Source organism: Pieris napi, chromosome 4, assembly GCF_905475465.1.
Source record: "Pieris napi chromosome 4, ilPieNapi1.2, whole genome shotgun sequence".
Lineage (NCBI taxonomy): Eukaryota > Metazoa > Arthropoda > Insecta > Lepidoptera > Pieridae > Pieris > Pieris napi.
In genome coordinates this window covers 13,165,883-13,189,928 of record NC_062237.1, presented here as the reverse complement: position 1 = coordinate 13,189,928, position 24,046 = coordinate 13,165,883, and the positions used below count along the sequence as shown (strand labels likewise).

General features: G+C 32.9%; 4 protein-coding genes and 1 long non-coding RNA gene across 9 annotated transcripts; 2 read left to right on the top strand and 3 right to left on the bottom strand.

The window, feature by feature from the left end:
- Positions 1-221: 221 nt before the first annotated feature.
- Positions 222-3,828, bottom strand: LOC125048969 (complement component 1 Q subcomponent-binding protein, mitochondrial). Of its 2 annotated transcripts, XM_047647952.1 has the most exons (6): positions 3,454-3,828; positions 3,250-3,285; positions 2,230-2,380; positions 1,887-2,083; positions 1,310-1,398; positions 222-708 (listed from the first exon to the last, which is right to left on the bottom strand). In XM_047647952.1, exons 1-6 carry the CDS (start codon positions 3,686-3,688, stop codon positions 559-561), a joined length of 858 nt encoding a protein of 285 aa, XP_047503908.1. In that variant the 5' UTR covers positions 3,689-3,828; the 3' UTR covers positions 222-558. The 2 variants fall into 2 exon arrangements, with proteins under 2 accessions (XP_047503908.1, XP_047503909.1); XM_047647953.1 differs by lacking the exon at positions 3,250-3,285 and having other exon boundaries at positions 3,454-3,825.
- Positions 3,829-7,437: 3,609 nt separating this feature from the next.
- LOC125048970 (protein lin-37 homolog) lies at positions 7,438-10,811 on the bottom strand. Of its 2 annotated transcripts, none has more exons than XM_047647954.1 (6): positions 10,600-10,811; positions 10,227-10,341; positions 9,975-10,166; positions 9,276-9,420; positions 7,826-7,971; positions 7,438-7,727 (listed from the first exon to the last, which is right to left on the bottom strand). In XM_047647954.1, exons 1-6 carry the CDS (start codon positions 10,667-10,669, stop codon positions 7,718-7,720), a joined length of 678 nt encoding a protein of 225 aa, XP_047503910.1. In that variant the 5' UTR covers positions 10,670-10,811; the 3' UTR covers positions 7,438-7,717. The 2 variants fall into 2 exon arrangements, with proteins under 2 accessions (XP_047503910.1, XP_047503911.1); XM_047647955.1 differs by having other exon boundaries at positions 10,227-10,338.
- A 521-nt stretch (positions 10,812-11,332) lies between these two features.
- LOC125048972 (partner of Y14 and mago) lies at positions 11,333-12,918 on the top strand. Its single transcript, XM_047647956.1, has 3 exons — positions 11,333-11,533; positions 11,773-12,042; positions 12,536-12,918. The coding sequence occupies exons 1-3, from the start codon at positions 11,500-11,502 to the stop codon at positions 12,799-12,801; spliced, it is 570 nt and encodes a 189-aa protein (XP_047503912.1). The 5' UTR covers positions 11,333-11,499; the 3' UTR covers positions 12,802-12,918.
- Positions 12,042-14,022, bottom strand: LOC125048973. Of its 3 annotated transcripts, none has more exons than XR_007116918.1 (3): positions 13,590-13,930; positions 13,076-13,218; positions 12,042-12,318 (listed from the first exon to the last, which is right to left on the bottom strand). It is a non-coding gene; the product is annotated as an uncharacterized LOC125048973 (long non-coding RNA). The 3 variants fall into 3 exon arrangements; XR_007116919.1 differs by having other exon boundaries at positions 12,285-12,302; XR_007116917.1 differs by lacking the exon at positions 12,042-12,318 and having other exon boundaries at positions 13,118-13,218; positions 13,590-14,022.
- A 60-nt stretch (positions 14,023-14,082) lies between these two features.
- LOC125048967 (ATP-dependent RNA helicase DDX42) lies at positions 14,083-22,095 on the top strand. Its single transcript, XM_047647950.1, has 16 exons — positions 14,083-14,191; positions 14,273-14,525; positions 14,698-14,785; positions 14,880-15,046; positions 15,279-15,519; positions 16,306-16,462; positions 16,557-16,696; positions 17,250-17,349; positions 17,471-17,599; positions 18,383-18,557; positions 19,235-19,331; positions 19,836-19,986; positions 20,535-20,728; positions 20,814-20,923; positions 21,163-21,286; positions 21,927-22,095. The coding sequence occupies exons 2-16, from the start codon at positions 14,293-14,295 to the stop codon at positions 22,050-22,052; spliced, it is 2,232 nt and encodes a 743-aa protein (XP_047503906.1). The 5' UTR covers positions 14,083-14,191; positions 14,273-14,292; the 3' UTR covers positions 22,053-22,095.
- The last annotated feature ends 1,951 nt before the right edge of the window (positions 22,096-24,046 follow it).

Here is a 24,046-nt window from a genome sequence, read left to right as displayed (position 1 = left end):
TAAAATTTATTTAAAGTATTATCAGGAAATTCAAATAAGTCAGCAAGATTTAAATTTATTTATATTTCAATTTCTAAGTTATGAGCTTCAAAAACTCCTATCTTAGGCAACATCTAAATAGTCCCACTCCATTTTAAATACATAATACTTTCATAAAATATCCAAGCTGAATAGCAAAATATATTTTAAGTTAAAATATATTTTTTAAAGAAAAAATCAAATACCTTATTGAATTTTTTATTGTGAACTAACATAATAACTAATTGAACATCATGTCATACAACTAAACTAAATATCCTTTAAAGCTGTATACAGCAAATTAAATGCTAATATCCTTTTGAACAAATTTTTGTGGAACTTAAACACTAATAAAATTTAATATTTTTTGTCACTATATGTTAACATAAAAAGGCATAAGCTCTATTTGTTGATACATATTAATATTGATGAAGAAGCCAGTTGAAATAAAAGAATATTATTTATTAATACTAGTATTCATAAAAAAAACATTTTAAATTAAAGTTCCACATACATTATGTTGTCTATGACTAAATTAGATTATTTCCCAATGGTAAACTTGGAAATTCCCTCCAAAAGGTTGATGTACGCAGTGTGCTCATATGCAGTACTAAAATCTGATATTTTTTGAACAAATTCATTGCTGATTCCTTTCTCCTCTAGTAGATTCATTAATAGATCATAAAGATACTGTAACAAAAATATGATCAAATTATTATCACAAAAGATAAAAAAGAATAAGCTTAATTTATGTAGCAGTAGAACACTGAGAAGCAAGCAAGAAAAAATATAGTATATAAATATGTTGTCAATGCTAAATAAAAAAACAAACAAATTTTAAGAAAAATGTTGCACTTCAATGAATAATTCAAACATTAATTATGAATTAAGCTTCAAATCTATGCATATTATTTCCCCCACAATTGGCACCTGAGGTCCGTAAGAAACGGAAACAAGTATGGCGATGTGGGGTTAGAAAAATCGTCAACGTGATTTGATCTTAGGACACGTGATATCAATGGTAGAACCATGAGCAATACACCAAACTAAGGTTACTAAATTAAGCGAAAATTGGGTTAGGTAGCTTCAAATGAAGTCTGTACGCAAGGAAAACCATCAAGGGATTTGAGCTTGAAGCAGTGATACATTAATCTTCATACTAAAGTTTATAACTTTGGTGAATAAATTAAATGAAGCATTTGTTTTGCTATAAAATTCATATAAAAAATAATATTACTACTCTCTACTTGATCTAAAACTTTAATAAACTAAAATATACAGAATTACAGACCCCATCCAGCACATCACCAGCAACAGCATACACTTTGTCTGACCACTCTCCTGTGTATAGAGTTACTTCATCGATGCCAAAAATGTCATCTGAAAATAAAAATTGGATTTACTTTAATATACAATTTTTTGACTAATTAAAATAAATAATCTTTATACATATTTATAAAAAATTCGTAGTATAAATATCTAATATATTTTACCAGAATACGGTAAAATATATTAAAATCATTAAAAGGCAAGATTGTTTAAATTTTTCCAATTTGAGTGACAGAAAAAAGTTTTAGTTTAGCAAGCAGAGTTTACATACAGTGATTTCTTTTATTTAATTGTAGCACTCATTTCTAATAACCAGCCTTAGCACAAACTTTTCAATAGGTGGTGAAGATACTAGGATGCTAGGATAGATGTATGTAGATGTATGACATCAGATTTTAAACTTGAGCCTTTTCTATAATTTTTTTTTGTTTACTACAAAATCTATCAATCCAGCAGATGTTATGAGTTGACTCTACGGTGTTTGTTTATTTGGTCTTTAGACCATCATTGTAATATATGTAAAGAAATAATAAACATACTGTATTCTTCAGCATTTGTGGTTGGTGGATCTTGTAAGAAGGAGCAAGTAAACCCTAGCGTGGTTGCTCCTCTAACAAGGTCAACTTCAAATTGGGGCTTGGATCTCATTTCTGCAAACTCCTGCTTCTCTTGTTGTACATCATCACCAAAATCCTCAGAATCCACTGTATGATTCACATTGAATGTGATTTTAACACTGTAAAAGTTATTGGGGCAGTTAGAATTTTTCGCTTACAACTTGTTTAATAGTGTTTTAGGCAGTATTGTTCATTCTAATAAAATGTTTCACATGTTTTTTTAAATTCTTAAATATCATGTAAGTAAAGAATAAGATATGATTACATTTCATCTTTTAGCTCCTTGGTAAGCACCACTTCTGCTCCATCTCCCTTCACACTGAACCCTTCTACTTCAGAAGGTAGAGTCTTGAGCTTCTGTGCCTTACGCTCAGCAACTATCTCTTCAGTAAGGAACTCCACAAGCTCACGCTCACCTGAATAAACATTTATTTGTGTATATATCAATTAAATATAGTCGATACTTTCCAAGATAGTGGTGATATTACAATAACTAAAGGGTTTAAAATAACATTAATATCATAACTACTTTAATTACCACAATATTTTTGACAACTTTTTTAAAGGGTTACAGCAAATGAAATCTTGTGATCTGTTTTCAACATCTACATAATTATATTTATAAGATATTTTTATGTGTTACTAGTTGTTAGTGTACCTGCTGTAGTAGATTTTATATTATAAAAAATATATTTTTATTAAAATAATGTATTTAGATATATTTAGTGCAAATGGAAGATGTAAATTAATAATTAATAGTTATACGAAATTATCTTATTTGTATAATACTTTAATGCAGAAATAAGAAACAAGATCTTGTTCTGGATGCAAGTATTATTTTATATTCCCCAAAAAGTATAAGATTTACTTATTAAAAGTAAACTGTAAACAACTTTTAAGGGTTATTGTCTAAAGCAATACAAAGTATTTGATGCTATTAAACAGAAACAATATGACTTTTGCTGCTCACTCAAAAAGTTCTATATTACTAATATTATCTATAACCACTAAAATGATTACATACATCTACAAATTATCACTACAATTTTTACATCATCTTAAAAATGGCCTGCCTGCAAAATTTAACATTCAAGATAATGCCTAAATAGATCATCATACTCAAATATTAACCAATTAAAACAATGTTGCATACATACAGATCTAACTGATAACCTCCTTTTTTTGAAGTTGGTTATATAGTGTATATCTAGGATAGTTAAAAATATTCTAGACAAACTTATTTCTATAGAACTAATCTGACTGAAGGAAGTACAGGACAGCTCACCCAGGGGTTTGGCTTTAGCATTTTGGTCTTGTTGATCTGTTAAAATGATTTGTAATTAGGAAGAAAAATATATGTTGGTAGATAAAGGAATAATAATATAAAGGTAGAAATTTTATAGATTATAATTTAATACTTAATCTTAATTGTTCACTTTGAAAATTTCGCTCAGTGTGGTGCAATCATAACCTATAAAAGTTAAATTACCTTTCGTATGAAGAGCCTTTAGACCGCATCCACAGCCACATGTGTTAGAGTGATGAAGCAGGTTTGAGGAAGCTGATGTACTGTCCAGTCGTTTAGAACAACTCATGTGCCATATTCCTCTAGTGAAGTCACGTTTCACAGGAACTTGGGTTCTGCTTACAACTGCACCAGCTACGCTACTATTTTTCACGCAGTTATGTAAAATTCGGTGTGCCGTTCTTACTAACCCACTCATTTTGCTTAAGTTAGAGATTAAAGTTTATCGTGAAAGGAAAGATGGAAATAGGTATGAAAATAATTTAGACCGGCTTTCTGCTGCCCTCCTTTTAAACTTTTTTTTTTATTTTAAATTGCCAGACATCAGTATCACCTTGTTGGAATTGACAATTGCCTTAATACATAAAGCAGAAAACTGTCATTCCAATTTACATATTTACATTGTGACTATGACATTAGCAATTAATGTCATATTCACAATTCACATGTGCTGGGAACTGCCCGTCGCCCGGTGTACGCTTGTAAAGCTTGTGCCTTGTTTAATTTTTTGTATTTTGTGATATCAAAATCATTCAGTAAAAGAGGTGTTATTGAATATATATACGTAAAATGGCTAAAAAGCGAAAGTTCAGTGCCCCAGAATCCACTCCTAAGTCTTCAATTGAAGTAATCGTAGAAGATGTAACAACACATCCAATGTGTCTTCATGGACCAACTTTGCTGTTTTCTACTGAAAAAGGAAAGTACTTTGGTTGTGCATCATGCAGAGATAAAAAAGATTGTACATTACATATTGACGAAGAGGATTGGAAAAAGGAAGGTGTTAGAAAACGAAATGAAAAGTATTATAACCTCATACCAAAAGTAGATAAAAACACCGCTTGGAAGAACTTTAACGAGGTAAGAGGTTATTCTGTTTTAATTATTCTTGTAAGTTGAGCATTACAGCACCAATTGATTTGGTCATTTACTGATTTTAATACCATTTGATTTTATTTTCGAGTTTTCAGAAGAGAGGTTAAAAATTTAAACATATCTGCGGAAAGACCCTTTTATAAATGAGGTATACTCGCATACATTCCCCTTTGAACACCCCTTAAATCAAAGCTAAGAGAAAGTTGAGCCAATTGCTTATCTTGTAGTGTATTAAAAAACTTTCATACTTTTGATGTATAATGCAATATTTTTATTAAAATTGACATGTTTGATAATGATGTTAAGAACTGTATTGACAAAATTTACAGGTTAAAACGAGGCATGCTTCTGACCGTGCTTATTGCAACACCTGTAAAGATCTATTCAACATATCTCAAACGAAGAAGCATCGTGGTGACCACAGAGTTACAACTCCGCTCACTGAAGAACAGCTGCGAAACCCTTCTACATGGTTGCCTACTCTTGAAAATGATTACCGTGAAGCACAATATCTTTTTACAAAAAAAGCTGTTAGTACTGTGCTAGGAATACTAAAAAACAATAAAATAAGGTAATTTCACTTTATACAATGTTAGTTTACTGGCTTAAAATTGTTATGCAGGTGTAGCCTAGAGGTTAAAGTAAACCACTGTTTCTCAATCCTAAATATAAGAATTGGAAACCCAGTTCTTTTTTACTATATTTTGCAAAATAGTTGATGTAGATTACAAACCGTATAACCAATATTTATACTACTGTTCAAAAAGACTAATTGTATTGAATTATTATATGTATTGTGTGAATATTTCTAGGAACATCTTATGTATAGGCACTCCATCAATTCATGAAGCAGCACAAACACATCCAGAATTTGATTCAATTCTCTTAGATTTTGATACCCGCCACCATCAATTCTATCCACCAAATAAATTCTTGTGGTATAACATGTTTAATAACTACTTATTTGATGGGAATAATGATGAAAAAGTGTTAAAGAAATTTTTTAAGGCATCAAAGTAAGTTATTGTAATAATTGTTAAATTTTATCTCAGCTTAAAAACAAAATAATTTCAAAATTAGAACCGGTAAATTTTATTTAGGCTTTCTGTTAATTTTGTGATTTGAATAATAATAGTACTTGAGAATGTGTTGCACCAGCTTCTTTTTGCACATCCTAAATGCCAAAACATTTTTGACATATGTGCCCATATGTCTATTGTATATTGATCACTTTATATAAAAATCTTGATTCTTAATTAATTTTTTTTAGGGACACAGGCTTATGTATAGTAATGGACCCTCCATTTGGAGGAAGAGTAGAACCCCTCGTTCACACTATTAAGGAATTATCTGCAACATACAATAAATTGTGTGAAACGGATGGTATTTTGCCAGTTATCTGGGCATTTCCATATTTCTCCGAGCCATATATAAGAAATATGATTCCAGATATTAAAATGCATGATTATCAGGTAACTTATATTTTGATTATTCTGATATTTACAACTAATAAGTTATTGAAAAAGAAATACTTGATACTTCAAGAGATAGTAAAATATGTATTGATTAAAGTTAACTTTTCTTACCACAGGTTGAATATCAAAATCATAAGAAATTTCAAAATAGCAAAGGTGGTCGAAAACAAGGGTCACCTGTTCGATTCTATACAAACTTACCATTTGCAACAATTGATTTATCAAATGACAGTAACTATAAATATTGTAATAAGTGCAAATACTGGGTTGGGAAATCTAATGTGCACTGTAATAAATGTAAAGAGTGTGCAAGTAAGGATGGAACAAGTTATGTACACTGTAACCTGTGCAATCGGTGTGTGAAGGCAACATATGAACATTGTAACACCTGCAGTAGATGCAGTCAAGTTGGACATAAATGTGGTATACTTGTGGAGTCACAGGTGAGACACATTTGTAGAGCATAGGTTCAGTTCAGTTCCAACAACAGGAGTTACTTCTTTATCAGGGTTGGAAAAAAATTGAGTGTAACATTTTTTCGTTACGCGTCACGTTTTTCGGTTACGCGCCATGTTCCTTTTTGAAGCCAAACTTCTTTATCGGCGTTGGAAAAAAATTTACCGTCACATTATTTATTATTCGACACTTAATATTTTAATGACAATTAAATTCCTAACATATTCTATTTTCTGTCCCTCTAAGTATCGGAAATCTAAACTTTTAGATTTGTATAAATATGAACAACACTTCAAGATTAGTTTGCCACTGAAGTTTCACTTCTGACATGTGTACTTTGTACACACACACTTTTTTATTCAAGTAGAGAACCAAATTAAATTTTGGTATCCAAGACAAGAAAATGCACCAAAGAACTTTCAGCAATCTTGCACTGCAATTTATTAATTGGCTATTTGGAGCTTAAGGCTCAGCTCTTAAATAAATAAAAAAAATAAACAAAAGTACTATGCATATGTCTACATTTCTCTTTAAAACTGCTAGTCTGATTTCAGTGTAGTTTTCACTATACAAGTTAGGTAGTGTAATCCCTAGAGAGATGATTTTAGGGACATAGTATAATATTTGTTATCTTAAGAAGTTTATTGAATTTAGGTGATTATTTTTCCGACCCAAATATCGGCCAATAGAATTGCACCATTCGACGTCACGTGGTACAACCTACATGGTATTATACTGAAAATTTTTTGTGAAAATTTTCTCTGGTCGTTGCTTCAAGAAAAGTATTAAGTAGTTGTTTTATTCATTATGAAATTCTTATTTGTTAACTGTACATTTCGTCTCATGGTGCAATTCTATTGGCCGACATTTGGGTCGGAAAAATAATCCCCCGAATACCACACGAGCTTCAAAATTATCGGGCATTTCCCTCAAGGTTCCCTGCAAACAAATATAGTCGTCATGACGACTATATTAATTGTTTGCAACGAACCTATCGGGAAATACCCGATAATTTTGAAGCTCTTGTGGTATTATAACTGATTATTTTCATTTTCACTTTCAGTCATGTTACAACTGCCACGAAAAGGGCCACAAGCAGTTGGAATGTCCACAAAGGGAGACAGAGAAGAAAAAACTGAAATCTAAGTAAATGTTACATTTTATAATTATACTTAAAAATCTTATACAATGCTTTTTATTCATATTTACAATAATTGATTATTAAAAGTTATCAAAGGAATCTATATTTTCTCTATTTTAAGTACAACACAAAAGAAAAATTAAGAAAAAGTTTGATTAAAAAGTAGAATTCATAAAATCAATCAGATATACTATTTACAATCACGATTTAAATAATCATACCACAAAACAAATTATAAAAAACCAGAATCATCTCATCCAATTGATGCTACAAGCGCGTACTACAGTCCACTGAAAAATAAGATTTTCGTTAATAATTATAATAAAAAAATAATTTCCGTTAATGGGTAAATAACAACTCAGAGTCAGTTCAAGAATAATATACATACTTGACATTCAGCTTATTGAGCACATCCTGTGTGGCAGCATATCGCTGATGTACTAATTGAGATTGGTCTTGCCATGCGATACGCACTTTGCTCCATCTTTTCATGTTAGTAGAGAGCAATTCATCTTTAGTCGGAAGAGTATGTTCCTGGAAATAAGGAATTTGCTAATTTTACTTTGCATTAATCAATGAGTAAATGCTGGATAGAGAATGCCTTGTATACTAATATTTGACAGACAGTCTATTCCACTGAGAAAAATCTCTGCTTAATGTAGGTACTGACGTATAAAAAAGCAACGTAAGCTAAACATACTATTAATGTTAATCAATAGCTTAGCAGATAAAAAAAGATAAATTAAAGGGGAATCCTTCTTCTTTCCTCTTCCCATCGCTTGCTTACTGTTGAGCGTCGTGATGCTCCCGATCCCGTTGTCGCACTGCTGCCTCCATCTCTGACGATCTACAGCTAGGTGAATGGCGTCAGTGATCTTAGTGCCCAGATTTTGTGATATCTGGTCGGTCAAACGTGATGGACAACGTTCTCCCACACGGTCCTACCACAAGACTATGTCCCCTACCCATATCTCTTCTGTATATCAATGACATTTTGCAACTCAGGAGCATTCATTGTTATGCGAATGATAGCGATGGGGATACTCTTTACACTACCCGTGTAGGTACCGTAATACACTGGTGTCTGAAGTCGAATCTCTGCTACGTGGAGTTGCGGACTGAACTGGAATTTAGTCCAATTTAACCCCAAGACATAATTTTTGCGTTTTCCATAAAAAGAACACCCTGTCGCTACTCCTCTCTTCGAAGACACTCTCCTTAAAGCCACAGCCAGTATGGGAATACTAGTTGAATAACCGAACAACGCTCAGTTTCGCGGTCATTTGGGAGGTAAAGGCTAAATTAGCCTCCAAGAAGCTTGGTGGTCATCGGTTGCAACTGTATAAAGCGCAAATTCGGCCCCACATGGAGTACTGTTCTCAGCACTGGACAGGAGCTCCCAGTACCAGCTCTTTCCACTTAACCGGGCAACGAAGAAAAGTTCGAAAGAATCGTGGATGACTAGTAACTTTCCGAGCGGCTTGTTACCTTGGCGTTGCGTAGAGATGTGTGGTCTCTTTGAATCTACTACCGCATTTACCATAGAGTCTGTTCAGAGGAGTGGTTCGGATCTTCAGCTGACGTTCACATTTACACAGACAGAGTACGAAATTCTACCTGTATCACCACAACGTCCACCGTTCCTCAACTGAGCGTTATTTAAGGTAGTTTTTTCCGCGCACCACCACGATGTGGAACCAAATAGTGTCAAGTTTTTCTGAACCAATTCGACTTAGGGTTCTTGAAGAAAGTGTGAGTGTCCATGGGCGGCAGTATCAGTTAACAAAAGATGAGCCTCCTATTTATAGAACATAACAAACAAAAAAATAATTACTCACATAATTCAAATAAATATTGTCCTTGTTCACAGACACCTGTTCAGGAATAAGATTTGGAACACGGGAGATGACTGGACCATCAGGGTCTGGTAACTCATGAACTGAATCATTTTCTTCTTTCATACTTTCACCCATATTTAGAATACTGTAATTGAAACCAGTTTTCATGAAATTGGGAAAGTCAGCATTTGAACAAGACTTGGAATGTCCAAATCACTAGTAATCATTACAAATAATCTCTTATCTTTATTACCTCAGTCTCATTGATATAATAGAGTATTAAAAAACTTATATATTTGTATTGGTTCTGAATCAAACTGTGACTAGTTTTCACAGTATATGGTTTCTTTATTTTATGGAAAGAAAGCAATAGATATGACAGTTCTGGAAAAAATACTGAGTAGTAAGATTGGTTTATGTTGGTTTACCTAGGCAATCAAGAATTTAATTTGTCCCAAGAAGGTGCTTGCCCTCCCATTCACAATCTATATTTTTGTTCCCCGTCTTTAAGATGATTTTATGTTTTATTCTTCAATGAGTAGGCTATATATATATATATATATTGTAATTGTTTTATACAATATTATAGTCACCTGTTTAGTTAGTTGTTAAATTAAAAATGTTAATATTATGAATCTTAATATGGCATACTTAGTGAATTAGATCTAAATTTTGAATTTCAATTCATATGAAACTTACCTTATCTTTCTATAATCAGATTTTGGTTGATTGATAATCCATGCCCTGCATATTGGATACAAGGGTGTCTCATCAGAGAACTGAGAGAGATCTACACTTCTATCAAATAGCTTGAGGACATATGACTGGCGTTGTGGGGCTCTATATAGCCTGTCCTCTTCATCTGATGATGATTCACTACTAGTTGACTTCCTAAAAAAATTTTTTATTAAAGTAAAAGATTATTAGTGACCAACTGTATTGGAAACTTACTTGTCCTTTTTGACATAGTCTGAAGAGTTATCAGAGTCTATACCAGCTGATGGTTCCAAGATCTCCATTAATGCACCTTTAAGTCTACCACGGGCAGTAGTAACTTCTTGATCTACTGTTAATAGATTTTTTATTAATTCGAAGAATTATTTTAAACTATTGTATAAAAAGCGCTAACTATCTCGTATGTACGACTAGCTAATTTTAGTTGTGTAATTTTTTGCTTTCTTGTAAATAATAAAAAAAAACATATTTAATGTTAGGAAGGAATATATTTAAAAATCCATTATAATATAGTAATTTTTTTAATCTTATTGACTAGCTACAATCCTCGACTATTAGAAATAATACAAATTATGGGTTTCTTTTGTACCTTTCGGATCATCCTCTTTCTTTGGGGTTCTTTTATTTTTCAAAGGAGTAAATCTTCGTCGCCTGGGCATTGTAATAACTATTTCTACTTAACAAAATGTTAAACACTGTGCGACTTTCTACGAAATTTAAAATGTGAACACGAAAATCTAAATCTTCAGACAAGTGTTGCCATTTGCCAACTCGATTACAATAGTAAATCAAAGTGTTGAAGCATCCAAAAGAAAAATAGAATAGAAATAATCGTGATAAATAATGTTTTAAAATAATTCGTTTAAAAAACTTAAAAGCAGCAGCTATAAATATAAAAATTTCCTTTTTTTAAATGCTGTTGAAATAAACTAAGAACTTAAACAGATGTAGATAATGAATAACGCTTGATATAAGTACTAGAACTGGATTGTTCCGTTCCGCTGCTAGCTTTCGCCAACTGATCTAAAAATCAAAATACTTATACCTCTCAATTTATCGTCAAGAGTTTAAAGTTTTTCTATTTGGAATTTATTTACAATTTCTAGGGATCTATCATTATTATTTCTCAATACAGTTTCATACTCGGGAGACGACAACACCGGTTCTCTCTGGTATTATAGACTTGTGTCTTGTTATAGTTGATCGTCTCGCGGACCCATAAGAATTTAAAGATGAAGGATACATTATCTGTGAACATGCTTGCTCTCAGCCCTACCTGTAGCCTGTGGAAAAGTGTGTTGAGTGTTCTGTTTCTGAGGCCACTAGTAAGTAGTAACTAGTTTGTCTCTTGATGGCTGTTTATATTTTTGGATTACATATCTCTCATTATAGCTACAAATCAAAGGTACATTAAATCGGTGAAGTTAGTAGAGTCTTGAAAGGTCATCTTAAGAAAAGTCAAATCTTATTATTCTGTGTATGCGGTCTAATGGCAACTACATCATATGAGCATGATGGAGCTGGTAAGTGCATTAATGTTTACTTTGTCTTAAAATAAACGTTATAATCATTAATGTACTACAGTGTATTATATTTCCGTCTGACTGATCTTAGTATAAGTTGAAAGTTTTTAAAGTACAAAGCATTAAAATGCCTTGAGTTGATTAATTTACCTTGTCCTAAATACTTATAGTAGCTTTAATAAGTAGAATTTAAAAAGTTATACATACTTACTTTTAAAATATAATAATAATACTTTCAGGTGGAAAATTTATACCAGCAACACAAAGACCTGATGGTACATGGAGAAAGCCAAGAAGAGTAAAAGATGGATATATACCACAAGAGGAAATACCATTATATGAAAGTAAAGGAAAACAATTCAAAGCTAGACAAAACACAGGATTGCCAGTTGGTTTGCCTCCTGAATTGGCAGAAGAAATAAGAAAACCTAAAAAAGGCAGTGGCATTATTCAACCAATACCTGGAATGGTTGTCAATATTGAAAAAAAGAAGAAGAAGAAAAAGTCAGGTAATGAAACTTAATAGCTGTCATAAGTCTGTCATTAATTTTAATTTACTAACATAAAGGGTTTCTATTTGGAATTTAAAATTTTTGCAGATATCTGCTACTTAAATTCCATTTAAATATTATAATTTCAGATCAATACATTTTTACCATTTACATGATAAGTTTTAATGACAAGGACCTAGTTTATTACCTGAGAGTTCACTAGCAGCTTGTAAAATCACCTAGTGAGTCTTGATGGGCTTTGAGTCTTGTGCTTGTTGCTATTGTAAAAAAAAGCTGCAATTAAAAAATCTGGCTTGTAAGCTGGTTCTAGCTGTGGATCATCATCACTGTTAGTGAACTAGTTATGAGTATGTTTAGGTTTTAGTTTTCAGCATGTGGAAAGTTTTGTTGTCATTAACACTCGCTAGCTTTTAAACTCGCTGAGCAGCCATGTTAATGACTTAACCTTTGGTGTGACAAAAAAACTTATTTTTGTTTTTTCTTCCTTTAGCTGTCAATGAAGTTGCTGATAGATTATCAAAAGTTGAAATAATAGAACCAACATTTAATGAAGCAGTTCATCAACCTAACACAATATCAGCTTCAGATCCAAATAAAAAGTTAAAAAATTTACGGAAAAAGCTTAGAGATATTGAAACACTTGAAGAAAAAATAAATATTGGGACTCTAAATCCAGACAAAGATCAAAAGGACAAAATTTCAAAAAAGAATGAAATTATAAAAGCAATAGAAGAATTAGAAAAATGTAGTTTTTAAGATGACCAAAGTCAATATTATGTTAAATCAGTAATTTTTATTTTGTAAAAGACGAAATGTGAATTTTTTTTAAATGACAATTAATATTTTGCACTGGTAATATAAATAAAATTATTTACAAACTTATATCGATTATTTTTAAAATTTAAGTAATGTTATGGATATCTACAAATTAATAATAAAAACATTTCTTAACAAAAATATCTCTTTATAAAAATATCCAAAACAATGATTACATTTTAATTTAAGCAGATTTTTTTATATTATCACTTACATATATAATATATACACATATAGGTGCAAAATGGTAAGGCAATTTAACAAACATTGTTTATTACAACAATCTTCATAAATTTACTTGTTTGTGGGCTGAATATCATTTTTGATGAATCCTCTAATATTTTTCCGAGAAAATATCTGTAACAATATTTTTTTTTTATATATAAATCAATTATCTATATGACAAAATCAAAACTTCTAATATTTATTTTATTATTAGTGTGAAAGCTATTTTAGTCAAAATTTAGGCCAAAACTGAAAAATGCAGAAAGAAAATAACAGTCAAAAAGTTGTAAGTAAAAATTCAAACTATATATGCAAGTCAAGTAGATGTATAATAACTACCATTGAATAAAAAAGGTTGCTGTTATTTCTCTGAGCCGACTATAACATGTGTCTAATAATATATAGTATTGTACACAACACAACAAAGAAAAACAAAATGCAATAAAGCGTTGCGATCGTTTTATTATCGCGAAGTATTTTTACCTTGTTATTTATATACTTACATATCATTAACTTTAAATAAACTCGTTTCGTGCCCTTTGTCTAGCATAGTTGCCCAAACAGGCCAGAATTCCGATTACAGCAATGCCTAATCCCAATATAGTAGCTAGAAAGTCACCAAAATCGTATCCTTGCGAAGCTTCAACATTACTTATTGTTAGAAAAGAAAATATTACAATTAATAATTGAAAATACATTATACTTATTATTTAGTAAAAAAATAGCGTAAAAATTGGTAACTCGCAGACCACGGTTAGCAATTTGTATTTTGTAATAAAATTTTAATTAATGATTTAATTCTTGTTTGGTCACCACAGATCAAGTGTTGTCACGAACTGTCAACTGTCATAACCACGGAATACTAATAATTCTACATATACTCTGCACTTGCAGTCTGTGCTTTCAGAATTAAGTTCAGAGTAAAGTGTAAACCGAATTATATATATACTCTTTGGCCTGCAAGATAAAATATAAATGAAATGTAGCCAGCTTCTGGCTATGTAAATTGTAATATCTATTGCTTATTGATTCAACGGGTTATTTAGTGTCATTTATTTCGTAGCATTAATCTAATTTTCTAATTATAAACGCTACTTATTTTATTGTAAGATGATTGCTTGTAAATGGTATTTGTAATTTTTAAGCCAATATTAGATATAAACCTAGTATTTATGACTATATACAGGAACATAATATAACCATAAAATGAGTGGTAGCGGCAAAGGTTTAGGCTTCGCCGGATTTACTATGCCTAAGCGCAATCCATCAACTGTTTCTTTGCACGCTGTTCCGCCCCCCACAGCGTCTTTGAACAATGTTCCACCCCCATCATCGGGGCTTTCTAAGCAAGGCTACTCGACTATGAATGCAATCACTCAAAATGCTATGACAGGAAATTTTGGTACTTTGGGAAAAAAACGCGCAAAAACAGAGGATGAGTAAGTGCCATTTCAACCATTGATTCTAATAGGACTAATTGATAAGCTATCCTTGATAAATCATTAAAGTGTATTAAAATTCCTATTATAAGTTGTGACTTGGAATTAACAAAATATATGAGGATCCTAACTTACATATGTGATATCTTAAGAGCTTATGTTATTAATACAGATATTTTGATGATGATGATGAACCCCCAACACCTGCTCTAGCTTATATCCCAGCTCCAGGAAGTCCTACCAATGATATGGCTAAAGAGGTATGTTTTTTAAAAAACATCAACAATTTTTAAAATGACTTGGGTTTGACTCTAATAAGATCCAAATATAAACCACTGCTTATTTTTATTTAAGAATAATGATGAAGTAGATCCATTGGATGCTTACATGGCTGGCTTAGAACAACAAGCAGCTAAGGATTTGATGACCAGTAAAGAGAATGAGGCAACAGGCAAGGGGGATGTCGCAAGAGGAACTAGAGGAGACATAGATGATATGGATGATGAAGAAAGCTACTACAAGTAATGTTTTTGATTAAATACATTTCATCAATTAATAAATCATAGTCATTATTATATGAATGCTATTTGTCTTCAATTATGGCACTTGGTCTTGGTCCTCTGGACTCCTAACCTTCAAATACTATGATGATGCAAGACGATGGTTTCTTCTATAAGTGCATTCATAGATGAAAAAGCAGCACCCGCTGTACACTAAGCTAGTACTTCTAACTAATATTTATAATTATCTTAGATATATGGAAGACAATCCGCTAACAGCAGCTGATGATGGTTCAGATGTAGAAATTGAATATGACGAGGATGGTAACCCTATTCCACCTCCAAAGAAGAAGTTTATAGATCCCCTTCCACCAATAGACCACTCTGAAATTCAGTATGAGACATTTGAAAAGAATTTCTATACACCACATGAAGATATTGAGAAATTGACCAATGAACAGGTTGAGGAATTGAAAAATAATTTAGGTGTCAAGGTAAGAAATATGAAATAGTACTTAATTTCAACTACATGGAGATTCAGGAGCGGTAACTATAACTCCCGTATGACAAAATTCTATAAGTCAGACTTACTCCTAAGTCTTGTTTCTGAATATTGTATTGGTTATGTTCAGAGTTGAGATATAGCTCTATGTATGTGGAATCTTTATGTTTTTTGACATTGGGGAGTGGAAATGCCCAGCATTCAATATTTGTTTGTTGGCAATAAGTATTTAAATTTTTCATGATTCTGCTGCTACCATTTTACTCCTGTATAGATACCGGCAAACTTCTTGAGCATTAAACAAGGGAGTGGGAGAAAGTTTGCGCATCATCGCGGGACACAAACGTCAACTGATTTACCAATCACGAGATCGACACGTCACTGTCCCGCCGCCCGCCCTCCCAGAGATAACTAAAAATCGCTTCAAAAGGCAAGGACATTTGTTCAAGATGTTTGCCGGTATCTGTAACTAACAAATAATGGGCAATATAAAAAAAATCGCAGATAAGTAAAAAAAAAAATAGCCCACCAACCAACAAAAAACCAATGATTTAAAAATCTTTACACTATAAAATAGCAAGTTCATAAATTATGTTCACTTCTCAGTGTCGCACTCAATAAATTAGCATTTGAGATGTATTTCATTGCACACTGACTGAATTGAAAAGGATTGCATTATTCATAACTTGGTAGAAAAAGGTATATGATAATCATGCCTTTAGTTTTAGTATTACATTAAGTTGCTGGCAGAATAGCAAATAAATCTTTTGTCTTACAGATTTCAGGGCCTGAGCCACCGAGACCAGTGAGCAGTTTTGCACATTTGGGTTTCGATGAGCAACTTATGAAAGCGATTCGTCGCTCAGAATATTCTCAGCCCACTCCCATACAAGCTGCTGGAGTACCGGCCGCACTTGCCGGCCGAGATCTTATTGGTAAATTATTGTTTTTATGTGTCAAAAGAAGGAAAGAATTTGTCAAATTCCATTAGTTTTTAGGTCAGATTTTAGATTGAACTTCTTTTTCTAGGTATTGCGCGTACTGGTTCAGGAAAAACTGCAGCATTTCTTTGGCCGTTATTGGTACATATTATGGATCAGAAAGAGTTGGCACCTGGGGATGGGCCAATTGGGCTTATCTTGGCACCCACTCGAGAGTTGGCTCAACAGGTTGCCTTTTATAATTTTCTATAATTAATTAAACCGCGCTATGGTTACTTTACAGTAGTAATCAGCATGTCCAAGGTTCGATTAATGACTAAATATTATATCTGGTTAAGTTAAAAGATTCTGCTAAGTGCGGATACTAGGCTAACCTTTGATTGCCTCTATGATTAAAGAATTAGACTTAGATAACCAGAGGTTACTGGCTTCAATTATACTGCAGAATATTGAGTCGAATAGGTATATATTTAATCTATTGACAGCCGTAACAACCTTTATCCAAATACTTGTGGTTAAATAGGCTAGGTCCAAAGGGCTAAAATATTAAATAACTCATCAGTAATTTTATTATTACTTATTAAAACAACAACAAAATTTGTTGACATGTTAGGAAGTGAAGGGCATAAACTGATATTATATCTCTATTGTTGAGGCAAGAAAAGTTATAAGTGCGGACGTGTTAGGTGTAGAGAATAAACTACATATTAAAAGAAGATTATTTTTTTACTATACAAAATAAATTGTCGATGCACACTTATATAATAAATGTAAATTTTAGATATATATGGAGGCGAAACGATTTGGAAAAGTATACAACATACGATGTGTATGTTGTTACGGTGGTGGATCGAAATGGGAACAAACCAAAGCTTTAGAAGGTGAGATTTTGGCATTTTTAATTAATACTTTATTTCTTCGTAATTATAAATTATAAAAAAATTTTTTTAGAAGTTTTGTTTGTTATATATTATATGTATTGATTTGTGGGTTGTATTGCAGGTGGTGCTGAAATAATTGTGGGTACGCCGGGGAGAGTTATAGATTTAGTTAAATGTAAAGCAACGGATTTGGGTCGAGTTACATATCTGGTCCTCGATGAAGCTGACAGAATGTTTGATATGGGATTTGGTAAGAATAATAATATTTATTTTAACCATAGTTAAGATTTTGCTTAAACCTAAAATTAAAAAAAAAAAACTATTTTCAAACTAAATATTTATGGGTTGTGTAACTTTTTAGTACGCGTTTTATCGCTAAGTCGTATTTCAACTAACATGCTTATATTTTGGATGTATTTATTTTTTTTTAAATTCAACATAAATAACAGCTGAAGAAACAAATTTTATTATTTTATTCGACAAAAAATCCTAGAAGGGCATTTTGGAACTTCAAAGTTAAAAGATAACATAACTAATAATGAAAAGTAGCCAGTAGATAAATAGGGGCGGTCTTACTGCTAGAATAGTTTTTTCTAGACAACCCGGACTATTAATTAAAAAAAGAGTCTAATAAATTAATAATTTTATTCATCAGCTACGTTAATAATAATCTCTTTATGAAAGAATGTTTCTTTCAGATAATACTCACTGTATACTAAAATAAGTATAAATAACTATATGTAGGAACTATTTCCTTGAAATCATTTTACCATTAGCACTCCACGTACTTTTCATTTTGTCCTTTTCACTGTTTACATATGTTTTAATTTTTGCTTTGTTCCATTTGTTTTGTCTAAATAATTATTGCATTGATTTGTACTTCTCACCTTATATAATTTAATTTTTCTCATCGTGGTTGGGGAAGAGATCGCTCGAAAGCGAGAAGGCCGTCAGTTGCCCTCCTTATTATTTAATTATTTTAATTGTACTATATTTCTGTATTATTGCAACGAAGTGTTAATAAATATTTTAGAGCCACAAGTCCGTTCGATATGCAACCACGTGCGGCCGGAGAGGCAGGCGTTGCTGTTCTCTGCGACGTTTCCACGGCGAGTTGAGAAGTTGGCCCGAGACGCGTTACACGATCCCGTCCGAGTGCAACACGGCGCCGCGGGAGAGGCCTGCCATCTTGTCACGCAACATGTCCGGTGAGTCTTTCATGTCAAATTACAATACAAAAACAAGGGACTGCTACGGTAAAGCTATTGCATAGCATTTCTATTAACTTATGCAATTATAATTATTTATTTATGCAGTATTTTTTTCTCGGTGATATTAATTTAATCTACTACTCTACCAGACTCAGATTAACACGCCTTTATAGCCTGTCTTACTCTAACGCACCTGCGCTATGTCACCGATCACGTCAGACCGCCGTGAGACGCAGCATGCGTTCTGTCCCACTCTAACGCAGATTGGCCGGACCTATATTACGTCATCGTGTGTTAAATTTTCATTTTCGTTACGGAATTTCTCGATTCGGTCGCCGCGCCCAAAGCCCGCTATAAAATCTATGCAATAGCCTTAAAATAGTCGGTGTTTATAAAATTGAAGAAAAGGGGTTAATACATTGAATTACTGTAGGTCTGGTAGATAACAAGCTTTAAACAATTTGTATGAGGTCCTGACTGTCAATTGGCTGTATACACAATATACAGATAATATATGTATTGTGATATATACTTAATAGAAATTATTATTAATATTTTTTTAGTTTGTGGCGGTTCTTTAACTATTTCTATAGTGATATTTTTTTTTTTAATATCTTCCATGTATGGTTTTTAAAAGTTTATAATAATAATTAGTGAATATTTTTCTCTTTCAGCATATTCCATAGGCCAGAGGAGAAATGGCCTTGGTTACTTCAAAATCTTGTTGAATTTTTATCAGCTGGCAGTGTTTTGATATTTGTCACGAAAAAGGTGAGCAAATATTTAGAATAAATTCGTATAAGTTATACATAAACACAAAAAACGGGGCTTTTTGATTATTACTAATTTTATTGACAAGTTCAACAACATGTTTGACTCATTTAAGTCGTACTCAGAATTGATTATTAAATGTTAACGCTTCCTTAAGTAATTAAGTACAATTATGAAGTTTTAAAATATAATAATTACGGAATGCTTTTGATATCTCTTATAGACACGAGATATATTATTATTCCTTAGAGCGACATCCGCAAGATACTTATACATACTTGTTTTTAACTTAACACCGAACGCAAGTGAAATATTCTCGATTTGTATAGACAATTGCTGAATCTATTGAGAAATATACGAACCCTATATTAAAATAGTGTAAAATTGTTGCCTTCTTGTATTTATAAACAATATTTAAGGTCATCCAAAGCGATACTATGGTGACCTTGTATAACAAAAAGAATATTAAAAAATCTAAATGAAATTCTGAATGTTTTATAACAGTTAGATGCAGAACAGACAGCGGCAAATCTTGGCGTGCAGCAATATGATGCGTTATTGCTGCACGGAGATATGGACCAAGCGGACAGGAATAAGGTCATCACGGCGTTTAAACGCCAAGAACAAAATATTCTAGTCGCCACCGATGTTGCGGGTGAGAACTTTTGATATTATTTTGCTCTTGTACACAAAAGCTAAACGGCCGTATCTTCCGAATTATGAAGGTTCTAAAGTTCTCGAACGAACAATCTCAAATCCAAAGTATAAAAAAGACATTTCAATGCGTATACAACGGGTGACACGTCCATGATTAATTTTATTGCTGACGCAGAGATAATACTACTGTTCTCGAGGTTTGACCATTTACTAGTGTCTCCGTCCAAAAGCCTGGGCAAAATAAAAACGAAATTTCTTAAAACTAGGAATAAAATCATACATAGCCCGAACAATACTGTATTAGTGTATTACATCTATATGCGAATTTGCAGGTTCGCTGAAAGTAAACATAATAATAATGTTTTAACATATATAATAATATCATACAACTAAATTAAATTACACACAATCATATAATTGAATAGAAAGCTAAAAAATCCTTGCTTTAGAGGATTTTCTAAATGTTAACAAAACTATAACATAACTACATATTTATCTTAATTATAATTTTTTCTATTTGTTATTTATAATTAAATATCTGTTCAGCTCGTGGTTTGGACATCCCACACATTCGTACAGTGATAAATTACACGGTAGCGAGGGACATAGACACGCACACGCACCGTGTGGGACGAACTGGACGTGCGGGTGTACGCGGAGATGCGTACACGCTGCTGGCGAAGCAGACTGATAAAGAGTTTGCTGGACATTTGTTGAGGAATTTGGAAGGAGCACAGCAGGTTTGTTTTTTGCCGTGCCCTAATGATGGGTTATGGGACTTCTCACAACAATTTAAACTAAGCTTCATATTTTTATGAAATGCAGGAAGTTCCAGAAGAGTTAACACAATTAGCGATGCAGTCAGCGTGGTTCAGAAAATCCCGCTTCAAGAAGGGAAAGGGAAAGAATTTGAACATAGGGGGCTGTGGATTGGGGTATGTATTTCATTTTCAGACAACTGCATTTTTTAAACTTTTACAGATGAGATTTTTAATTATTAGAATGAGATGGTTTTGGTAATGCACATTTATTGGCCGTCTAGTTTTTAATATCTTCCTTACACACTAATCACAGACAAATTTATTATTGTAACTAAAATTGTCAATGATTACTTTTTGATTTTAAAACGTAGCAATATGTTTGCCATGGAGGGGTAATAATAATACATTTGTAGGTACAAGGAAAGGCCTGGCCTACCAAATATCAGCGAGGAGCCCGTAGTGAACGTCCCAGCCGGTGGCCCAGCCACAGATCGCCTCGCTTCGCTCAAACAGGCCTTCCGATCGCAGTATAATAAAGTAAGTTTAAAACACACATACATACAGAAATAGCACATGATTAAAAAAATGTTATAGTACCTATAGTAGAATTTGTAACTATTGTATGTAAAGGTTCCTTTTTGACTTTGAAAACTAAATGAGTGTGACAATAATTATTCATTCTTTTTGTCCAAGTAATTATATACGCCCGCCCGTTGCCTTATAACTTTTGTAACATGTTTGTTTGTATTTTTGTATTTTTGTTATGTGTATGTTTGTGTATAAGGTAATAAAGCATAAATAAATATATATTTTATATAGTTTTGCACTTCTTGCACTTTTTTTTGTTACTCACAGAGGTTGCCTCGAGATCACTCGAAAACAATAAGGCGGCTTGTATTTGCCCTCCTTTTATTTAATTATTTAAGTTTTACTGTATTACTGCAACGGAGTGTAAATAATTAAAACAAAGTTTGATTTTAATATAAGAATGAAATACTTAATAATAACTATATAATGTATTGGTTCGGTGCTTATATACAACTGCTAAATAGATTGGCAGATATTGATAATTTTTGTGACAGTACAATACCGCTGCAGATCTGTAAAATAATCTATGGGGTTAAAATTATAAAAAAAGTGTGTTTCCCAATGTTCATAATAAAACCCTTGTTTACAGTTCACAGCATCAACAGACCACTCGTGGGAGCAAACGCGTCCCGTGCTCCAACCCGGGGTGAATGCCCCTGCCGCACAAGAAGAGAAGAGAGTGAGAAAGGGTGGGAAGAAGAGCCGCTGGGAATGATGTAGATATTATGAAATAAATAATGTGAATAATCGATATTTTATTCCTTGTTTTATTTACTTGTATTCGATCATGAATTTATTCTGTATATAATAGAAAGATTTATTTTTAATGATTAACGCGCATGGCGTATAATTCGGGAGTCTTAGGTTTACTGCCTGGGGCAACAACTCGATATTGGTAGGTACAAAAACCTTATGAAATGGTAAATGGAACAGACTGAACTTGCTTATACTGATCATCATTATTAAACTGATTTTTTTTAAATAACCAAGCCATTCACTGAATGGTAAGGTGATTAACGCTTTTGAGGAAAAGTACGGAGGTCTACATACAATAATAATTATTTCTGGTTGGTAGGCTGTTCATAAAATTGCCTTAAGTTTATCAATGAAATGATCAATGACCGAGAAGTTTGTTACTCTCATGCTCGGTGGCTGGCCATGCGTCATACTCGTGAACGGGTGCTACTGGTGCATGCGGTAATATTAGTTATTTCGACTATGTATTTGCGTGTTGTTCCCAAGAGAATGTAAGTGCGTGCCCCTATTTCACCATGCCTACTGCTGATAGAGAACAAAGCTTTGTTTTTTATTTATTTTATTATTAAAACTATTAATTATATAAGATGTCATCGGTTTTTATTAACAAAATTAGATTTTTATGAATAGGCGTCTAAAATCGCAGTAAAACTTGTGTAAAACAATCCAACTAGTGGCGTGTGGTACCGCAGTTTGCCGAATAAATTAAAACTTCCGCGCGATTAGAGCTTGTTTAACACTTCACGTAGCCATTAAAACTTGTGGAAATTGATCGAATAGGCTCGGAAAGGTACGATACTGCAAAAAATATTATACTAGCTATGTGGTCCAAACTCTGTCTCAATAGTTTATTAATTCGTGGAGCGGAAAAAAGAAAAGTCCATTTTTTTTTTCTATTACTGTAAAAATAAGTTTTAGTATGGAACCCATCAAGTAACTATCACCTCTAAGCCTGTCTGTCTTCTAGATCTGGTCATTAATTTGAATTCATATAATGCAAGGCAATGAAAAAACATCTATTGCCTTTATTAAATAGATAATATACTGTTCTACTTATATATGTTTGTAGGCATATAACCTAAGAATACCGCGTCAATGTTTTATAGGTTAAAAAGGTATTAAAGGTAACGCCGATTTCGAACAGGGAGTTCGGTTACCGTAGAAAAAAGATTTGGTTTATACGGCAATGATTTTGATGGTTGATTGATGTATTAAGTGCCGTAACCCAGTAATATGACAGATAAAGAATCTTCGCCGTATGTCGCCGGCTTATAGAATAGCACCTCTACCGTAAAGTAGAGTATAGGTGTCGTAAAAGGCGACACCCACGGGCTCATCTGCTCTGGTGGGATAATTGAATGTTTACTGTTTAGTGTGTAGTCCCACACTCCCGGAAGCTCATCCCGTTCCACTCCGAATCATGGCAGCATTATCAAATAGAACAGTTATACCCCAGAAGGGTACCTGCACTTCTGGAGCAGTCTCTGGGTTTGCTCCCACAGGCTGCCCCGTGTATTCTAAGGGGACCAAAATACCGCTCAACTGTATAGGCAAAACCAGAAATAAACTTACCGCAACACGATTTAACACGGACTTAATTAATATTAGGAGGCTTCACTATATAAATCCCGCCCATTTTCACCTTGAGAAACTTAAGCCGGCCTTATTTTCTCTAACGGGGTCTAAGATACTTCCATCGTCTGTTGAACATTTGCACTATCCAGGCTATTGATTTGAGCATAATTTTATGCTGCTATGTCGCTCGGCTGCTAAACTTCTTGCTTATCTGACTCATGGTGGGCCAATACTGTAGAAAGTAAGGAAGAGCATTGGCGGCTTGGATATAATCAAAGCCTTTGAATTTTGATAGAACTTGGCACTACTGTGGTAACTACCTTTATACGGTATGCCCGATGGATTATGCTTTCATACCAACTCGAAACCAATATTATA